The sequence below is a fragment of the Telopea speciosissima genome, chromosome 8 (assembly GCF_018873765.1).
Source record: "Telopea speciosissima isolate NSW1024214 ecotype Mountain lineage chromosome 8, Tspe_v1, whole genome shotgun sequence".
In the NCBI taxonomy this organism is placed as follows: Eukaryota; Viridiplantae; Streptophyta; class Magnoliopsida; order Proteales; family Proteaceae; genus Telopea; species Telopea speciosissima.
Window position 1 is genome coordinate 53,991,109 of NC_057923.1, and position 21,054 is coordinate 54,012,162.

A 21,054-nucleotide genomic window follows, 5' to 3' on the forward strand; every position below is an offset into this window, starting at 1 on the left:
AAGCCCTCCTGCAGGTCCCACGCTCCACAACCCCATCGCTTTGTGCCACCGGTCCTTTTCAATGATTGTAGCGGATGCAGACTCCCCCTCACCCCAAAGGCAATTGTATGAACTTATAACCATTATGTGTTTAATTAGACTTAAAATTTGGGGAGAAAGTTCTCAGGAGTGTGACTTATGCCCCCCATGAGTCTCTGTCTCCTCCCCATTTGAAAAGACAACCTCATTATTGGATCCGATCCCTCTACTGCTGAGCTACCTGTACTGCTCCATGCGCCCCAGACACAGTAAGACGACAAAAAGATCACCCTACCCCTGCCCAAGTGCCTTGCTTGAACCGGCGTAAAACAGTCTTCACCACCTTGCCGTATCTGGGCAAATGACAGTAAAGACAGCTCGGAAGTAGCGGATCTATATCAAGCAATTAGTGGGAGTTTATGACAACTCTTTTTCCCCACATGGTGACATCACTAATGGTGTAGGGATTATTCTTCCTTCAAGTGAAGGAACACTTTCGCCTTTAGGAAATGCACCCCTATAGGCCATTTTTTTTTTGGGCACTTATATTTTTGTACTCAAGAGGACGGCCTCCGCGCAACGATAAGGTTGCTCCATTATGACCTTTCCCAGACCCACAGTGGCAGGAGCCTCATGCACCAAGTATCGTACTTTATATTTTCATAATCAATTCAATAATATAACCTCCCATGACTTGGCATGCAAACCTGTAATAAATCCAAGCATTGGCTTCCACCTTTTGACAGCTTTTGATTCCCCAATACTTTGACACTTCGCCATCTCCATTTAAGCTAAAACTTGACATGTGAAGGGGCCTTGAGGTCTATATATGCGCACAGTTTCATCTAACTCGCCAACATTAAGCACCCATCCATCGTTTCCACTGTGGACAGGCCATCCCAAAAAAACATTCCTATTTAAATATTTGAGCATTCGTTTGCTGCACAAGCCACCCAAGAAGGGCTTCCTGCACAGCCCAAATATTCGACACACATGTCATCTTGGCTCGGACCCAAATTTTGTAAGGCAGTTAAAACACCAAGGTCCCTTACTCATGTCAAATTTCAACTCAAACACATATCACACCAAAGCAAAATAAAGCTTTTAAGTTAAAGGAACATTCAATAGAATGCAAGCTAATATAGGGATGCATGCCAGTATATAGGATGATATTTGATTGAATCTTAAATTTGATGTCAATAATCCATACCCTGTGAAATCCACGTCTCCCTCGTAAACATTTAGTTTATTCATCAGTGAGACATTTCTTCCAAACTGACAAGTTTCTTTACTAAGATCCAACCACAACATGCTCTGAATATAAGCCACTATTACTAACACCTAGATAATATCAAAAGATTAATCCTTGATACATGCTAACAAAAATTGGTTAAAAAATTCAGACGAAAATATAAACGTAAATGGACTTACATTACATTTGCTTTCTAATCAAAATATTTTGCAAGTCCCCCAAGCCACAAGTCATACACCTGTGAAAACACAATTTCTTCTCACCAACCAGACGGTTTATAATACACAGCCAGAGACATGCAGAGTACACGCTAAACAGGTCAGAGCTATGATAGAAAGATGGCTTTCATGAAGCTCATTGCATCCATGACTAATAAGTTGGTCACAGAAAGGAGAAACCCCAAAACCATATAAAAATAACAGAAACACAAAAGACAGGAGGGGAGAGACGAACCTTAACTATTGTTAATGATGGTTGGAGCCTCAAGCATGAAGTACATGAAACATCTTTGAAGCACGACGTGGTAGACAGAATTTTATCTCAGTCGTCCCAAGCATCATCAGCAGCGCCCTCCTTCTTCATGATCGTTGGGGTTAACATATACCTGTACTTGTCCTCAATGTTTATTGATGCTGGACCCAGCACAGAGAGCTTCGATAGTGAAAGCTTTGCTTCTCTTTGTGCAGCAGCAGCTTCTCTCTCTTTCCTTCTTGCAACCTAAAATAATACCAGTCAGAGTTTTACAAAACCATTGATAAGGAATATAAGTATGCAGATAAAAGTAATTTTATTCTTTCAGGATGAGAGCTGCAGAACAAATAGGAAAGTAAACAAAAGGAATGAAAATGTAAACAAAAAAATGCACTACTGCAGGAAAGCAAAAGGAGATGGTCAAGTGCAGAAGAAACGTAGTACAGGGAAAGAAGAAGAAAGAAAGCATAGTAGAGAAAGGACATACCTTCCCTGTTGCAAATGCCACAGCATTTCCAGATTCCACATCTGCAATTGCTTTCCTTATATGTGCCACAAGGAACTACAAGATTCGAACACCACAAAACTGGTATTAAAAGGATGTCAATATTCCCAAGTGCATGAAAAAAAGGAATCACGGAATGGAAAAATAAAATCAAAAGACAAAGAACACACCATGTCACGATCAGTATAAAATGATGTAGCTTGTCCTGTAGATCCAGCACGACCCGTCCTTCCAATTCGATGAACATAATCCTCCATTGCCTATCATAACCACATTGCATGTTCGAGGCAATATTCCACAGGAAAAATATAGAACTCAATACAGTGGAAGACAATGCTTAGATGGTTGTCTAAAGTGGGAGAAATACTACATTAAATATTTCTACACAAGGAGATGAATTGACAAGAGTATGAAAAAAATATCTTTCTACTATGCAAATGAAAGCACAGGTTCCAGGAAGGAGAATCCAAGATTGAGAAGAACTTCGAATGTTTCTCTAGTAACCTTGCAGAGTCCTACCAGTTGGAATTTAGATTCATATCAGCAACAACGAAAGATTTTTGCTTGCAGTAAACATACCTTTGGAAGATCTAGATTAACAACATGAGCAACTCCTGTTACATCCAAACCACGAGAAGCAACATCAGTAGCAACCTGCACAAAGCGCACAACATAAGCTATAATAAGGATGCAATTAGTCACTAAATTAAGAGTTCTTGACCGAATCTCTGCTGCACAATGGAACATACCAAAACATTGGTAGCACCAGATCTAAAATCACGAAGAGCTGCCTCCCTTTCACTCTGGCTACGGCCACCATGAAGAGCAACAGCATGCAAACCTTGGGCTACCAAAGCTTCTGTGACTTCATCACACCTAGTCTGAAAGGGTAAATACAATCATAATCTTGGATTTATATTATTAAATAATGAAAGTGGAATATTTAGCCGCAATACCTTTCTCTCAACAAAAACAATGGTCAGGGGTTGTGGATGGCCAGATCTTTCTGCCTGAGAAGCCTCATCTACAAGCAAAGCTAGAAGCCGATCAATCTGCACAAAATAACAAACTTTTATAGCTCAGCCCACTAAAGCAAGTAAACCATCCTCATGATCAACAAGGAAGTCTTTCTAGATACTTCTAAAGCATAAATAGATTTAATTCAATTTAAATATTGGGTAGATAAACTGGGTTGTTTGATAAGATGCAGATCAATCAACAAGGAGTGCCCCATAAACACAAAACAATTAAATAGAGTAGGAGATAACTAAAAATTTCATCAATAATGGACAAGTAAAAAAAACTGTTTAAGCAACACATAGCAACTCAAGCAAGGAACAAAAGACAGGCCTGCTTGCATCATAGCTATTACACTTTCTTTCTTCTTCTTTTCTTTTTTTTTTTAATTATTCTATTTTATTTTATTTTATTTTTGGCGTTTGTTTGTTTGACTTAATGTTTGCTAACAAAAGACAGGCTTTCTTTCGAAATCATTCTAGATGCAAAATACAGGCACAGAATAAATGGCTTCCTTTGGACTCAATTTTAAGCTACTACACTTTAATAAAAAGTTGCTAACGGTCTAATGAGGTTCTGATTCAAAAAAAAGGGCCCAGATTTAGTTTTTGAAATTTCTAATTGCAATGGACTGAAATAATAAGCCCAAAGCATAGGTCTAGAGGAGGTACACGAAAACTAGTATTTTATTAAGTTATTAGTTATAGTTGTGGGTCGTATGTCAAGATTCCAAGTTTAGAAAATTAGTCTTAGTTGTCCAAGAGTTCTAATGTTACATATCAGGTTAATGAGAGTTATAATCTGAGTTTGATTATTTTTTATTTAGAGTAAAAAGAGTGATTAGGAGTCTGTATGAGAGTCAGGAATTTTAAATCTATAAATACGTAACCACCCCCGTCTGATGGATTTGAGTTCAAAGGACACCATTGAATATTTTGGTAAGTTTGTTGCTTGCGAGCTCTGTTTCTCTCTCCTATTGAGCTAGCCTAATTTTCTGGTTGGTAACTTCCCTCAACCCAACAACCTCCTCATCGATTTAAAGTTTTCAACAGTTAACGCTATTTTTGTTCCTTAGTTTATTCTGGAAAGTAATATGCTAAATTATGGTAGTTGTTTATTTAAAATCAGACTGTTCGATTCGAGATTTTTTTTTATCCTCATCTGACCATCAGATCTGTCCAACATAATCTGACAGGTCTATTTGTCCATCTTTCTCAACAAAATTGCAGCCGTAGATTAGGACCTTCCCTTTTCCATCCCTATTTTCTTCTCGGCCCATTACCCACAGACTGATCTAATCAGCCTGCACCAAATGGATGTCTCTTTCAATATCGAAACTGTTATCAAAACCAGAAACTGGAGAATGCTTGAATGATCGATTGTGATCAGTCAAGCCCTTTATTTATAACTCTTAATGATGAAATTACATGACCAAAATAACCCTACCATAGCCGACATAGCTAGGCAGTGCTCAAAACAACTTAAAACATAAAATAAAACACCCAAAAGACCAGAATACCCCCCCCCACGGTATTCTGGTTTACATTATTCAACACTCCCCCTCAAGTTGGAGCAAAGATGTCGACCATGCCCAACTTGACTAGATTAGGATGAAATAACTTTCCAGGCAGTCCCTTGGTGAAGACATCAGCAAGCTGATCAGAAGAAGTCACAAAGGGAATACAAATCTGCCCATCTTCTAATTTCTCCTTGATGAAATGTCTATCCACTTCAACATGCTTGGTACGGTCATGCTGTACCGGGTTGTGTGCTATACTGATTGCAGCCTTGTTGTCACAGTACAACATCATAGGAAGACGAATAGGAATACCCAGATCTTGTAGCGAACCTTTAAGCCAGAATAACTCACAAATGCCTTGTGCCATAGCTCAAAATTCAGCTTCGGCACTAGAACGGGCAACTACATTTTGCTTCTTGCTACGCCAGGTGACCAGATTTCCACCTACAAAGGAGCAATACCCAGAAATAGACTTCCGATCTGCAGAACCTGCCCAATCAGCATTGGTGTATGCTTCTATCCGTAGGTGACCATGTGAAGACAAAACAATGCCTTTCCCAGGAGCTAACTTCAAATAGTGTAGAATACGAAAAACAGCTTCCATATGAGAAGTGTAGGATTATGCATAAACTGACTCACAACACTTACAGCAACAGCAATGTCTGGACGAGTGTGTGAAAGGTAAATCAGCTTCCCTACAAGCCTTTGGTACCGGCCTTTATCAACAGGCTCACCCTCATTTTCCTTAAGCCGAACAGTAGGATCCATAGGAGTATCCGAAGAATGGCAGCCTAGCAAACCTGTTTCAGCCAACAAGTCTAGGACATACTTTCTTTGGGAGAGAAATATGCCTTTTGAAGATCTGGCCACTTCAATCCCAAGAAAGTATCTCAATTTCCCTAGATCCTTGATCTCGAATTCTTGGTCAAGGAAGGTTTTCAACTGTCTGATCTCATCACCATCATTGCCGGTAACCACTATGTCATCAACGTAGACTATAAGAACAGTGAGTTTTTCACCAACCCTCTTAATAAAGAGTGTGTGATCAACATTACTCTGCTTATAGCCCACAGAAATCATGACCTTGTGGAATCGACCAAACCAAGCTCTGGGTGACTGTTTCAGCCCATATAGTGCACGCTTTAGTCAGCACACTTTCCCTTTATCTGTCACAGGAGAACCCTGGTGGGATGTCCATATATACCTCCTCCTCCAATGCTCCATTCAGCAAGGCATTTTTAACATCTAACTGCTGCAAATCCCAACCAAGGTTAACTGCACATGATAACAACACACGAACTGTATTCAACTTTGCAACCGGTGCAAAGGTCTCCTGGTAATCAATGCCATATGTCTGAGTAAAACCCTTGGCCACGAGTCGTGCCTTATACCTATCCACAGTGCCATCCACCTTCTGTTTCACCACAAACACCTATTTACATCCAACGGTTTTCTTCCCAGGTGGAAGAACCACAAGCTCCCATGTGTTATTTTTCTTCAAAGCCTCCATTTCTTCCATCATGGCCGCCTTCCACTTTCCATCTGATAGAGCTTCCTGCCAATTGTTAGGAACACGAACAGAAGAAAGAGAAGAAATAAAAGCACGAAATGATGGGGAAAGGAAATCATATGAAACAACATGAGATATGGGATGCTGAGTGCAAGACCTGACACCTTTGCGAAGGGCAATAGGTAACTCAGGAGAAGGAGCATTACCAGGTGGAGAGGCAGGTTTTGGATCCAGGTTTGGCAATGGAATGGGTACGGGAGCAACAGTTGATTGAACCTGCTTATGTTTCCTTGCATAGGTCTTCATATTGCTAGCATCAATCATCCTCTGAAATTCACTAATGGTCCTCTAGACAGGAGTCTGAGCTGGAGTGGTTTGCTCCCCCTGAATGGAGGTTATCTCCCTCTGTACAGGAACCTCTCCCCCTGACTCGGGTGGAGGACTAGAAGTAGGACCAGAAGTAGGCTGAACAGGAACAGATTCAGACTCATTATAAACAGACTGGAGTGGAGGTGGAGAGTCTATAGTCAACACATCTTCACTACCACTCTCCCCCTGAAGAGGTGAGGACACATAGTAGGAGATACTCTCATGAAACACAACATCCATGCTGACAAAGGTCCGGCGGGAGGGAGGGTGATAGCACTTGTACCCCTTTTGTGTAGCAGAGTACCCTAAGAAAATGCACCGAAGACTACGTGGGTCAAGTTTGCCCGGGGACCTTATATCCCTGGCATAGCAAACGCAACCAAAAACCTTAGGGGGAACAACAAAGGAGGATGAGCCAAGTAAGAGCTCAATAAGGGGTCTAGAGTGAAGGACCCGACTAGGCAGCCTATTAATTAAATAGGCTGCAGTAAGGACAGCATCCCCCCAATAAATGGAAGGGACATTACGGGCAAACCGAAGGGCACGAACTACCTCCAAGATGTGGCGATTCTTCCTCTCAGCCACACCATTTTGGGCTAGAGTATCAACACAGCTAGTCTGATGAAGGATGCCATGGGCAGCCAAGTATTGTTGGAACTGACCTTCCATATACTCTCTCCCATTATCACTCCTTAAAATCTGAAGAGTGGCATTAAATAGAGTTTTAACCAGTTGGTGAAAGTGCTGAAAACATGAAAAAACTTCACTTTTAGTGTGCATAGACCCAAGTGAACCTAGAATGGCAATCAATAAAGGTGACATACCACCGATGACCCGAAAGAGAAACTTTTCTACTAGGACCCCACACATCAGAATGAACAACATGAAATAAAGAAGATGATCTTTTATTAGAAGTTGGATAGTTGGAACGTGTCTGTTTGGCCAAGACACAAGACACACAAAAGAAATCTTCTTTATTACAAGTATTACTTAATGCTGGAAATAAAGTAGATAAAGTACCTAAAGGGGGGTGTCCTAGTCTAGAGTGCTATATGTGTAATTCAGAGGAAAATGATGCTGGGGAACAAAGCCTAAAAGGTAAAGCCTAAGTAGATGCAGGATCTCCATCAAGCAGGTACAATCCGCCATGCACTTTACCCGATCCAATCGTCTTCCCCGAGTCCAATTCCTGAAAAACACAATGAGTAGGAAAGAAGGTCACTTTACAGTTTAAAGATTTGGTAATACTGCTAATGGAAAGAAGGTTAGTGGTAAACTTGGGAATATGCAACACAGAAGATAATGTTAAAGAGGGGGAACAGCCAACAGATCCTTTCCCAGATATGGCGGAGAGGGACCCATCGACAATTTTAACTTTGTCCTTACCAGAAGCAGGAAAGTAGGTGTTAAAAAGACTGGAGGAACCTGTCATGTGATCAGTAGCTCCGGAGTCTATGATCCAAGGAGTGGAAACTACTGATGCACAACGACCAGCAAAGGAAATACCTGTACGGGCAAAGAAGGAACCTAAATTGGCAACAGATGTAGTAGGGGCAGCAGATCATAGTTGTCACGACGTCACGGCGATCCAAGTCGGTGGAGGGGTGTCACGTCGATATATCGACATGTCGCCCGCCATGGCAACCCGACCATGTTTTATTTTTTATTTTCTCTATTTTTAATGTTTTAATAGATGTATACTCAAGCCATGTTTTATTTTTTCTCTATTATTTCTCAAGTTTTAAGAAGAAAATTCAGAAATCGAAGAAGAAATCGAAGAGGGAAAGAAGAAATCGAACAGCGAAAGAAGAAATCGAAGAAGAAATCGAAGAGGGAAAGAAGAAATCGAAGAGGGAAAGAAGAAATTGAAGAGGGAAGAAGAAATCGAAGAGGGAAAGAGAGACAGGAAGAAGAAATCAAAGAGGGACGCCATGGCGTAGGTCGCCATGCAACCTTCTCCAGTGATATCAGCAGCAGTGGTAGGCTGAAATCGAGCATAGTGATCCAATTGCTGCCATTAACATTTGAGGGCAGCATAGTACTTAGTGACTGTCATCTCCTTCTGAGTAGTGTTTTGAAGAGTTTTCCTTATCTCATAAACTTGAGCACCACTCCCTGAACGACCATAAGTAACCTTTACAGCAGTCCATATCTGAGTAGCAGTGTCAAGGAGAAGATACTGACTAGAGAGGTCAGTGGTCATGGAGTTCAGAACAAAGAACATCACCATTGCATCAGTGGCTGCCCATTTAGTACGAGCAGCACCTTCTTCAATGGGCTGTTTGGTGGTACCAGTAAGGTGGCCAGTGAGTCCCCTACCAGCCACAGTCAGGGATAATGATCTGGCCCAAATAAGATAGTTGGTACCATCAAGCTTGATGGCAGCAGCATAGGGAAGGAAATCATTCCTGGTCTGATCTCCTCCAGAAGCAGCAGAGGTTATCTCTGAGTCACCCATAATTCAGCCAGGCAAATATCGATTCTTGAATTATGAAAAAAATCTGATCTTCAACAAACTGCAGCAAGTGGGGTTGAAAACCAAGGTCGATTGCAGCAGAATAATCAGGGAATTATCCCTAAAAAAAATCTTCCCAAATAGTAGCCCAAAAAACCCAAATCGATAAGGTGTTAGGGTTTTGAAATAACCCTAACAATTGAGATCGATAATAGGAGAGAAGGGCTGGAACTTGAGGGCCTCAAATTGGGAGAATTCAGATGTGATGTATGATGTCCAAAGGTCTGCCGATGGTGCTCCAAAAGTGAACAATTAACCTTCCATGTCGATAGGGTCAATCTTCCAAAAAATAGGAGCAGCAAAAAATCGCAGAGGCAAAAACAGCAGCTATCGATCTTGTACTTGTGGCATTAAAACTGAGGTGGAATGGAGGGCAGCACTCGAACCATAACAGGATCACCTCATTAGTGCTGCCCTTGAAGAATTGAGAGAACCAAAGGAAGAGAAAGAAGAGAGAGGAAAGAAGTCGATGAAGGGGATGAAAGAGAAGAAGTCGATGGAGGGGATAGGTCTTGAAAACCCTAGATCAGAGAAGATAGCTCTGATACCATGTTATCAAAACCAGAAATTGGAGAATGCTTGAATGATCGATTGTGATCAGTCGAGCTCTTTATTTATAACTCTTAATGATGAAATTACATGACCAAAATAGCCCTGCCATAGCCGACATAGCTAGGCAGTGCTCAAAACAACTTAAAACATAAAATAAAACACCCAAAAGACCAGAATACCCCCCACGGTATTCTGGTTTACATTATTCAACAGAAACTACAATGTTTTTCATTCATAGATCAAAAAGGAAAGATGTCTAAAATCACAAGGGCTTGTGAACTGTCTGTCACAACTTGCAAAGTGGCAAACAAGGGTTGGTCCATACAATAAAGGACCCCACACCCATCTTAGTGGTCAAGTTTCAGCACAAATCAATTTGAGTAAGCTTAAAAGTGAATCCAAATTTGACATAAAATAACAAGAATGGCACTAGATTCCATAATCATGTGTGATATTCCTGTAATTTTATGGAAATTTAAACTCTGTTTTAGCTACTTCCGGCACTAGTTTTTTGATGAAATTTGATCAACAAGATGGGTGTGAGGTCCTACATTACATGGACCCACCACCGTCCAGCCATGTCTACCACATAGCAAGAGAGCAGAACCTTGTGACAATGACAAAGTTCACAAGTTGGTGATGTGTAGTCTTTTTTTTCCTTAAAAAAAAAGCTAGAACATTCAGGTTAAAAATATTAACTTTCAACTAGATTATAATTCCTATATCATTTAATGAGCAGTCCAGCGGTCTACATAAAGTCTAAAGAACACTACCTTGATGCTTATTAATATATCATTCAATGTGTTGTATTTCGAATCCAGATAATCTTTCATTCCTACAGATGATGATCAATGAATTTCATCAATAAAAAAAAGGCGTACCCAGTGCACGAGGTTCCCGACACTGGGATCTGGGAAGGGTCATAATGTACGCAGCCTTACCCCTGCTTTTGCAAAGAAGCTGTTTCCAGACTCGAACCAGTGACCACTTGGTCATGGTCACAATGGAGCAACCTTACCGTTGCGTCAAGGCCCGCCCTCTAATGAATTTCAGCAATAATATACAAAATATGATAAAGATACTTCTGGGCCAAATCATTATCCATAAAGCTCCTAAAAAGCCCAACTGAATCCAGTTTACTTTGTAACACTTCAAACCAACAAGCATTTTGAGCCAACTACTGCCTACTTTCTCTTCAAATTTCCTGCCATCTAAAGCATCCGCCGTGATTTAAGTTCACAATAATGTCCCAACACCAGCTTCTCTAAAAAGGGAACAAGGCTTCGGTTCCAGTATAATAATTTGCTCGTGTTAACACTGTAGACAACATGGTTCAACCAACACATGCAAATATTGTGAGGCAAAAGGATTAAATACTTGTTTTTATGAACCACCAGCATGATTGATTCATCTGATTTTTGGTTCGGGGAAACTAGATTTTAACTATCTCATCTGATATCAACAAAAGCAGAAAAACAAAAGGAAACTGATATAAAGACAAGAAGTCAATGAAAGATTTTACCAATCCTTCAAACAGTCAGAAAATAAGCCAAGTAACTTTTTATTTTTTTTTATTTTTTTGTAATAGGTAAAGGGGGAGGGAAGATGTGAACCAGGTGGCTTGAACCCAAGACCTCCTGGTAGCAATGGGCTTTTACGCACCTCAAGCTACCAAGTGCGCTAGGCACTTGTTCACAAGCCAAGTAACTTAGTACCTGCTCCATACAATATCTCCAACACCAAAATAGAAATTATAATAAATTACATTTCCATGGGTCAGAATACTACATCACTCATACAGAACACAGGAGACAGGACAAGAGCCTTGAAATCTTTTTTTTTTTAGTATATAAACAGGAATTCACATATCACAAAAGATGATTATAACCAGGAGGCAAGAGATCCACAGAAAAAGAAAATATTTTGTTTCCATTAAAGATTTAAGAAAACTCAATGACAATTCCTGAAGGATAAACGTTGGCAATAAACGGATTTGAGAATGAAAATTACAATAAATTATTTAATTATCAATCACAAATATTCTTGCAACATACCGAGGGGCATTAGATGGTAGATAGAAAAAATAAATGACAACAAAATAGATTAAATGCTTAAAAAAAAGTGCAGAAAACTTTAAATTTGTAATACTTTTAGAGTTGTTGAGATGAGCTAACCTTTTCACTTTCAGAGACTTTCTCCAATATTTGAGATACATTTGCTGTAGGACTACTTACTTTGCCCACTTTTACTTGGACAGGGTTAGTTAGATACTCCTAAAATTACACCAAAAAACAACGGGTTGTCAATAGAAAGAAATTGGGCAAAAAATTACTCACAACAGGTTCAATTGGCAAGAAAAATGTTTAGATGTTTGTCGAGGAGGGAGCTAAATCCAAAATCAAGTGTGCAAATATTAGATTCAACTTCAAATACTACGAAATTAGACCGAAACATCAAAAAACTTAGAGTCACATACTAATAACAAGTTAGAAGTTAACAGAGTTGAGAGCCTAAAAAGGAGTTATACCCATGTTGAAAGGCAAGGACACAGGTCAGAGGAGAAAGGCATCTTTGACCCAATCGTCTTTGGCCAGGACCCATCTGTGAGACAATCATAGATTTAAATACTATTATGGGTTTTCGCTTTTGGGTTGAAGTTGAAAGGGAGAGACAGTAATGGGTTCGTCCAGTTATAGAATTGTACTTTTAAGAATGATGCATGGAGAAGCTTATTTTGAAGGAGCCAAAAGATTTTTACACAGGCACCCTAGAAAGGCATCTCCCATATAAGCAGCTAATGGCGGTTATTTCTGCCACATGAAGGGCTGATTTGACCAAGCTGACCATCAGGGATAAATACACTCCTCGCACCCCTAGGATTATCTATATGTAAAATTTCATAATGTGTCACAACCATATGGCCCACCATTAGTGAATCCTTCCCCCTTTTATTTTCGGCCACCAAACCAGCAAAGGTCTAATACTGCTACTCAAGCCATTGGATAGATAAAGGATCCAGTCAATTGACCATGCATCAAATTTCATATTGGAACTCCATCTTTTATTCCCCTATTCTCAATCATCCATCTAATTCTTAACCAAAACTAACCTGTGGGTTGTGCCACATGCTGTAATGCTTTGAAATAAAACTTACCGCATGAGAGAAAGATGCAAGTACCCAAAGTTTCCACACCAGCTGAGCTTCCAAGTAGCAGATAAAGGAACTCAAAAAATACCTCTTCAGAGCCTCCTCTCAAGGGGTGCTGATGCAGTTCAGGCCCAACAGTGAGCCCACGACTTGAGGACCGGGCCATAAAGTGGTCCACAGTTTTGGTTCTTGTTCTAGAAGTCATATGTGGACCCTGGTGTGAAGACAAGTTGCTGGAATACTCTATAGGCAATTTACTTCTTTAGTTTCTATTTTGGAGATTAGCTTCTGTTTTGCAAGCTAATTAGTTGGTAGTCAATAGCCACTAGTAGATGCTATTTTGGTTCTTTCCTTTTTGTATAATAGTCGTCAGATCTCCCTTCTAGAAGGGTTACCATTTTTTAATTTACTTGGGAGCCAAGCACTCTTCTACACATGGAGAGTTACTAATTTTTGTAGCAAGCAATGACATATTATAAATACAAGCAAGGGAGTACAAGCTCCACGGTTTTGGCTATTTCTCTATTGAGTTCTCATTTGTGAGGTGCATGCTATTGTGGTGATTCAGCAGCAAGCCAGAGGTGGTAAATCCTAGGTTGGGTGGTGGTGTAGCCTCCCGTAGGCCTTGGTGGTGAAGCCAGGTCATATCCCTTCTTCCGTCTTTCTTCTCTTCATCTTTACCTTGGTTTCAGCAGCTTACATAGTGTTTGTGTGGGTGAAAAGTGAAAACTCAAACTTGGAAATTGTTCTTGTTTTGAAAAGTTTCTATTTTCTGTCCACCTTATTACTCTCAATCCAACCATTGATTTTCTACCATATTTTAGCCACGAATATAGCAGGTATATGCAAGCCTTACACCAGCTTTTCAGCCTCATCAGTTGTCTGGTCCTTTAGTTATTGATCCTCTATTTCTGCCCTATTATTCTCTAAATCTGGGTCACTACAATTCTGTCCTATGGGCTAGTTTCCTAAATCTGTCCTAACAGGTTAGTAGAATGCATCAGGTGCCAACCTAGAGAAACCATGCTACCACTACTTCTGTGACCAGAATTTCTCTACTTACCTTCTAAATGACAAAGATGTTATGAAAAAGGTAGGCATTTTGTTTGGGGTTGAAAATCTTGCCAAAGGTTCATTTGTTTTCCGTATGAATGCTTAGCTCAGGACCAGTGTATTCATTTCAAGTGTTGTGATAGTGGCTTGAGCAGTGAACCTCTCATTTTGTGATTTTTCCTTTTTATGTTCTCGCCACTCGTTCCAAGGCATCTATGCTCCATTTCCACATAACAAGGAGATGAATGTGTTTCAGTGACTTGTGTTAGAAAATTGACAGCATCCTGATGCAGTAACAATAACCTGGTTGGACCAACATGACCCAATTTTAAACCCAGACCCAAGAGAGCCGGGCCTAAACTTGACTTCAGTTTCAGACTTTCAGTGGAGGTCGCTAGGGAATTTACCTCAAAAGGGAAGGGAAGAAAACAACAAAACTGATAGCATATTTGTTGGTACCCCTGCAAATCAAACTCTGTTCAGTCACAGAGTCTAAATAGGAGGATCCCACCCCCCTCCATTTCACAAGTCTATATATGCATGTATGTGTAGCCCATGATAGAGTTGAGTTGAGTTGAGTTGATTGAATGAAACTTCTAAGTTCATATGCTGTTAAGTGCTACTGTTATTGTGCATGTTCTGCTGGCCGATTGCTTTCCATCTCCTCTCTCTCACTCTACTAACTTCATTCAGTTTGAAATGCCTTTCCCAGGTGTGTTCATTCCTGTTTCTTCTTCCATCTTCTTTCCTTTCTTCTTTCAATTTGAATTTTCAATAGTTATTGAACGGTTTGAACCAGATCTGTGTTCTGGCGTCGATTTGAGTTCAGCAAAAGAGAACTCAATCTCTCACCAAACCTCCTCTTTCAGCCTCAAACTCCAGGGTTTGAATCACTACCTTAAGGCAACCCTTCCTGCAAAGTTTCCGTTCGGAAGCCTGCTGGTAAAGAGCTCCCTGGTCAAGTACAGATCTGGTTCTGTTCTACCACCAGAACCAGTTCCCAGAAAATAATATTATTTAATCACATGATCTTTAGGCCTGTTGTTTGTCATTCGTAAGGCATCTAGGAGTTGGGAACCTCATTCTGAATTCTCAGCTTGACTGGATTCCATATGGGTGAGATTTCTCTCTTGCAATCAAATTGGTTTACCGCAGATTTCTGTTCTGTCGAGAGCTTACAAGGACTGTTTCTTTATAAATTACACAAAAGCCCTTACTTTCTAAGTTTGCTTCTGTTTTATCCCCATTCTACTTTTAAAATCCAAAGAGGTCCTTCCCTTTAAAATTTAGTTACCGTTTGGTCCCAGTTTCTGTTTACCTCTACGGCTCTACCAAAAGGGTCCTGAACTGTTCTGATATGAAATTGCCCCCGCTCACTCTATTGGAGTATTTATCACTTCTAGTGGGCCTATGGCGGCCAAAATTAGGATTTTGGAATGCATAGTTGTACCACATCCAACACAGCTTCATAAATGAAAAAAAATGCTTGGAGCACAGGTAATACATCAAAGCAATCCTAAAAATTTGAAATGCCTGAGAAGGAAAGCCTAACAGATTGAAATTGTCATAACATGTCCACAAGCTTGAGCGCAATAGAACCTCTTCCATAACCTTGTTAAGCCCACAATTATTTTAGAATTATAACTAAAATGATATACAATAAAGATAAAACAAAGAGACAAATCAACTTATTGAGACATAAGATCAAAATTTATTCACCCAAAAAAAAAAAAATGATCATAATTCGGTCTCTAGTAAGCTTTAATTTGGCAGATACCAAAGAAAATATGTGTTAATTTGGTGACACTGGCAAGTGTTAATTTGGGATTTATTACAAGGTCCATTAAAATTGTGAGGACACTAAAAGTAAAGGGGTCTTCGTAATCTGACAGCACCAGCTCCTACGATATTAACAAAAGCCAGTTCATGGGGGTAAGAGCATGGTACATATAATTTCTCCATCTAAAAAAGGAGAGCGTCCCAGTGCACGATGCTCCCTCTACTGCAGGGTCTGTGAGGGGAAAATGTACGCAGCCTTATCCCCTGTTTCGCAGGAGAGGTGGTTTCCAAGTTTTCAACACGCAATCAATAGGTTGCAATAATGCAACTTAACCGTTGCCCCAAAGCTCGCCCACTATAGACTTTCCTTAATATTGTTTCTCTTCCCAACTCGTATCCTCTCCATCTTTCAACAACTGTGTACTAAAAATTGCCTCAAATAAGAAAAATGAAGACTAGGATGTAGCATTACCTGTGCAAGTGCTTCAATCTCCACAGGCATGGTTGCACTAAACAACAAAGTTTGATGCGCTTTTGGAAGGTTACACATCACCTAATGCAAAATCAATTAATAAGTATGTAACGAGTTCTAGATACCCAAAAAAAAAAAAAAAGACCATCAGGTGGGAGGAAGAGAAAACAGAGAAAGACACTAAAAGACTAAAGGGAAGGAATTATCTTCCTTGACACAAAAACATATTCAGCACTCAGGGGGTTTAGCTCCATTTAGGGGAAAACATATAGAAAAACAAAAATGATAGTTTCATGTCACAAGTATAATCATATAGATACTATTTTTAAAAGAAATGTGAGAAGATATTTAACTTCTGCAGACAGTCTCTACAGCGACATTTTACAAGAACAGAAACAAATTACATTCATGCCAAAAGTAACCTAAAAAACTTGAGTGTTTAATAATCCAAAGATCTGCAGCAACAATAATTATTAAGGTACAATTGGGGAGGTTGGTTATGCTGGGATAATTCATGTTTGAGTTTATCCAAGCTAAGGCACCAGGATTTGGGATTTCAACAGGATGGGTCACTTCAACCCCTGTCTAAATTGATATATTTCGTCAAAACAATCAAAATCTCATCAAAATAATCAAAATTTGGTAAAGTTTCGGGAAAGTAAGGAAAATGAGGGGAAATAGGGGAAACACTAAGGTTCCATTTGATTGCAAGGGGAATTAAAGGAAGGGAAGTGAAATTTTCATACTTAAAAAAGAAACTTTTGTAATCATTACCCCATGTGACAATATCACTTACTCCAAATCATTCCATATTTGGTTATTAAATTCCACTTTACTTTGCATCCAATTCCCGTTGGTTTAAAATGTAAACTAAATATTACATGTAATATGTATCATTACTAAATATGGTAAGAAATTTAAGTAGTTTATACAATCACATGGGGTAATGATTACAAAAGTTTCTTTTTTAGGTTTGAAAATTTTCCCTTCCCTTCCCTTTGATTCCCCTTGCAACCAAACTGAGCCTAAGAGTTTTGCAATGAAACTTTCGAGAATGCTTATTTAAGCATACATACACATTTATGAATGATTAGATTAAAAGAAAGAAAGAACACTCTGAGTGGTGGTTTGGTTTCACAATCTATTTTGCTAGTGTATACCATAAGTATTGTGTCCTTCACCTATACAAGTTATTGTACACACAATTAAAATATTGAAATTACTAATGTCCATGCATTTTCATGAGCAAACATAGCCTAATGTGGTTAACATTTAATTATACAGGCCTAACAAAGCCAATTCATCCTAATTTTTGGGGGAAAATGGTTTTCAAGAATGTCAGAATTATAAGATTGTAGAAATATGATTCAATCTTGCAAAACTCCAACAAACTTTCATAGTATTATATGAATATAAAGTAAACATTAAAACATTGCTCGAATCTAGCAAAAAAATTGAACCAAAGAAAATAAGTTTCAGGAACTAACCATCTTCTCGAAGTTTCTTCATGGGAGCTTCGATGAGATTGAAATGTTTGAATTTCCAAAGATTAGTAAGTTCTTAAACAAATTTGAAACGTTCTAGCCATAGTTATCAAGGTGGCAAGGTGACCATAGTGTTGGAGAGAGTCTAAAATCAAGGCGACTAAGGAACCAGGACGCCTTGGCAATGCCTTGATAACTATGGTTCTTGCAATTTAAACTAATTTCCCTAATTTCAACTCATTTCTCCAACTTCAACCATTTCGACTCAAAATTTAGCATTTATATTAAGAATGTAACATTTCGATCATTGCAACCAAAATTTCGAGATTTCGTTTCTCCAACTTCGCCAAAATATTATATTTTTTTTTTGTATTTCCCATGGATCTCATTTCAAGGTCCCATGAAACCAAAATATTTCGCCCAAGTTCAACCATTTCAATTAAAATTTCAAACATTGCATTGCGTTAAGCCTAAGCTAAATATTTGTACAAACTCATGCAAATTTCAGACTAGAATTAGGTGGTTTGGGTCAGAATAGATGGTGTAGAATATACCTCTTTTCCAGTTGCTGTAGTTTATGAAAAAATGAAATAGAAGGATCTTTCATGACCATCAAACCATACCAACTCTATGTGCTTCTACTGGCTTTTCTCAATAACCTTGTCTTGTAAATGCAGAGGACCCTCCCAACACACCTTCATCTAATATATAATAAAATCAATATTCTACATCAACCATCACGATATCGAAACGCTTCTCTCAAACAAACCCAAGTCCCAACATGTCAATGCTTCAAAGCACAAAGACAGAAGGCATTTCTATTCTACCTCAGGAATCACTCCAAAAACCACACCCTGACTATGAAGCATAACAATCTAGGCCTTCGGGTGAGTCAACAACCCCTAACAAGGACACACTCACATCTCCTCTCCTTAAGTTCAATTAAATGAGGAGCAAGCTACCAACGATCTCACCCATAAGCTTCAAAGAAACCTTGTCCAAAGATGGCATGTGCATTATTTTCTCCCATAATTCATGTGTTAGGCTATCAGAGATTCAGAAGAAAACATAGTAGCAACCGGACAGCCACCAACAAGTAAGAACACAAAACAACATTTCCAAAGCAACTGATACCGAACTTTATAACAGATGTCCACAAACTTCAAAAGTAATAACTAACTCATCTAGTCCAGGAGAGGTACCCATCAATTAAGTGATAGACAGCCCCCCGTTAGATCCACCCACTAAACCAGAGCTAGCAGTGAGCATCTTCAAAGGCTCTCTCTCTCTCAGCACATGAAAGCCCCAGTCCTTTTTCCCTACTTGATTGAAATATTAAGCTAGATTGGCAATACAACACTGAATAATCATGATTAAATGAAAGGCTTCTCCGCCTTTCAGGGATTCCCAAGAATGGAGCAATGATCACCAAAATTTCTCCTCACACAAAACGTTTTGAGCATCAAGCACCAAAACCCACCCCCAAAGAACCCACTTTAATATCTTACAACAAGAAGAAGAAAGAAAAAAAAAAGGGGGGGGGGGGGGGGAGTGCCCAGTGCACGAGGCTCCCGCCACTGTAGGGTCTGGGGAGGGTCATAATGTACACAGCCTTACCCTTGCTTTCACAAAGAGGCAGTTTCCAGACTCGAACCTGTTTACCGTTGCACCAAGGCGGGGGGGGGAGTGCCCAGTGCACGAGGCTCCCGCCACTGTAGGGTCTAGGGAGGGTCATAATGTACACAGCCTTACCCTTGCTTTCACAAAGAGGCAGTTTCCAGACTCGAACCCGTTTACCGTTGCACCAAGGCCCACCCTCAGTAATGGTCTAGGGAGGGTCATAATGTACACAGCCTTACCCCCGCTTCACGGAGAGGCTGTTTCTTGATCTTACTAAAAGAAACTACACCTGAAAATCTAAAACTCTCACTGCAACTCATTGGAACCTGTTTTGGGCAGGAGAACTACATTGATCTTGTATCAATGAGAAAGTCAGCGAACTGCAGGAAGGCAAAATAATCATACAAAATAACAAGAGAACATTCAAATCCATTACACACTAAAACAGTCATCTCCAAGGACATAGCTGTTTGGTTTTAAAGAGAAGTAAAGATCAATTTAACTCATTTAAATGGCCGGACTCAGAACATTGCTCCAGGCCCCCCAAGGGAGAAGGGTGCAGGACAGATGACAGCATGATAAAGAAAGTGTAGGTGTAACATGATAGAACTCTAGATGCCTGAAGCAATAGGTGGATGCATTTCCTGTAGATGATTGAAGATGTTACGTAAATGTTACATACCTCTCTTATCTGCGGTTCAAAACCCATGTCCAGCATTCTGTCAGCCTCATCTAAAACAACAAATGAAATCCTAGAAAGGGAGGTATTTCCTTGTTGCAAATGATCAATTAATCTTCCAGGTGTAGCAACCACAATATTTACACCTGCTCGTAGCTCGGACCTCTATAAAATTCACATTAAAAAGCAAACACAAACAGTAAGAGGGAAAGTAGTAGGTGAAGTACCTTCGAAGATGCATAGAAGAAAGCAAATTGAAAAGAGAACATAAAAGGAAAGACCAGGAAGTTTTTGCTAATATTTCCTTTCTCCCAATTATTTGAAATGCTAGATGATTGCCACAGCTATGAAAGAAAGCACTGCCTGAGCTACGACTAGCTACCTGCTCTGCTATGTTTGTTCCACCCACAACAATAGCAGTTCTGAAGGATTCCAGAGATCTACTAAAAGCCTTAACCTGAAAAGAACCACAAATTATTATACAACAGTAAGGACAGGAGAAAATATATTTTGAGAGTGGTTTCTCAAATCAGATCAGGATTTTAACATACAGAATAATGCTTTCAAAGAAAATCCAAGCCAGCCTTGATATCATCAAGTATGAAAAGCCTGAACAAATTATCTTTTTTTTTTTTTTTTTTTTTGGGGGTGGGGGTGGGGATAGTGAATGCCAAGAGCTCCAAAACAAAGGGAAATGTACTGAGGTGGATAAGAACTAAATGAGCTAATATTGTAGTTGATGGGAACTAATAAGTTCACTATTACAAAACTACACTATAAAGGGTGTACCCACCACCCAGTGCACAAGGCTCCCGCCACTGCGGGGTCTAAGGAGGGTCATAATGTACACAGCCTTACCCCCGCTTCACGGAGAGGCTGTTTCCCAACTTGAACCCCCAACCACTAGGTTGAAATGGAGCAAGCTTACTGTTGCGCCAAGGTCTGCCCCCATTATAAAACTACACTACACATACAACAATATCTTAACTCTGGAGACACAGGAATGTAAAACAATCTGCAGCCCACATAAAATATAGGACCGAGTTCTTGAACCCCCAACCACTAGGTTGCAATGAAACAAGCTTACTGTT

At 39.7% G+C, this 21,054-nt stretch overlaps 1 protein-coding gene across 3 annotated transcripts in view; it reads right to left on the reverse strand.

Moving 5' to 3' along the window:
• Positions 1-1,288: 1,288 nt before the first annotated feature.
• Positions 1,289-21,054, reverse strand: part of LOC122671984 (DEAD-box ATP-dependent RNA helicase 20-like) — a 40,403-nt gene continuing 20,637 nt past the window's right edge. The window contains exons 5-15 of one of the 3 annotated variants that reach the window (XR_006334425.1): positions 20,346-20,420; positions 19,967-20,128; positions 16,181-16,261; positions 11,903-12,001; positions 3,203-3,298; positions 2,996-3,127; positions 2,826-2,900; positions 2,417-2,506; positions 2,229-2,303; positions 1,724-1,987; positions 1,289-1,508 (exon numbers count right to left, since the gene is read on the reverse strand). Coding sequence is in view for 1 of the 3 variants with exons in the window: in XM_043869487.1 (XP_043725422.1) it covers positions 1,811-1,987; positions 2,229-2,303; positions 2,417-2,506; positions 2,826-2,900; positions 2,996-3,127; positions 3,203-3,298; positions 11,903-12,001; positions 16,181-16,261; positions 19,967-20,128; positions 20,346-20,420 (1,062 nt within the window). In the remaining 2 variants the exon portion in view is untranslated. Of the gene's footprint in view, positions 1,988-2,228; positions 2,304-2,416; positions 2,507-2,825; positions 2,901-2,995; positions 3,128-3,202; positions 3,299-11,902; positions 12,002-16,180; positions 16,262-19,966; positions 20,129-20,345; positions 20,421-21,054 lie in introns of all 3 variants that reach the window. The other 2 variants (XR_006334426.1, XM_043869487.1) reach the window with 2 other exon arrangements.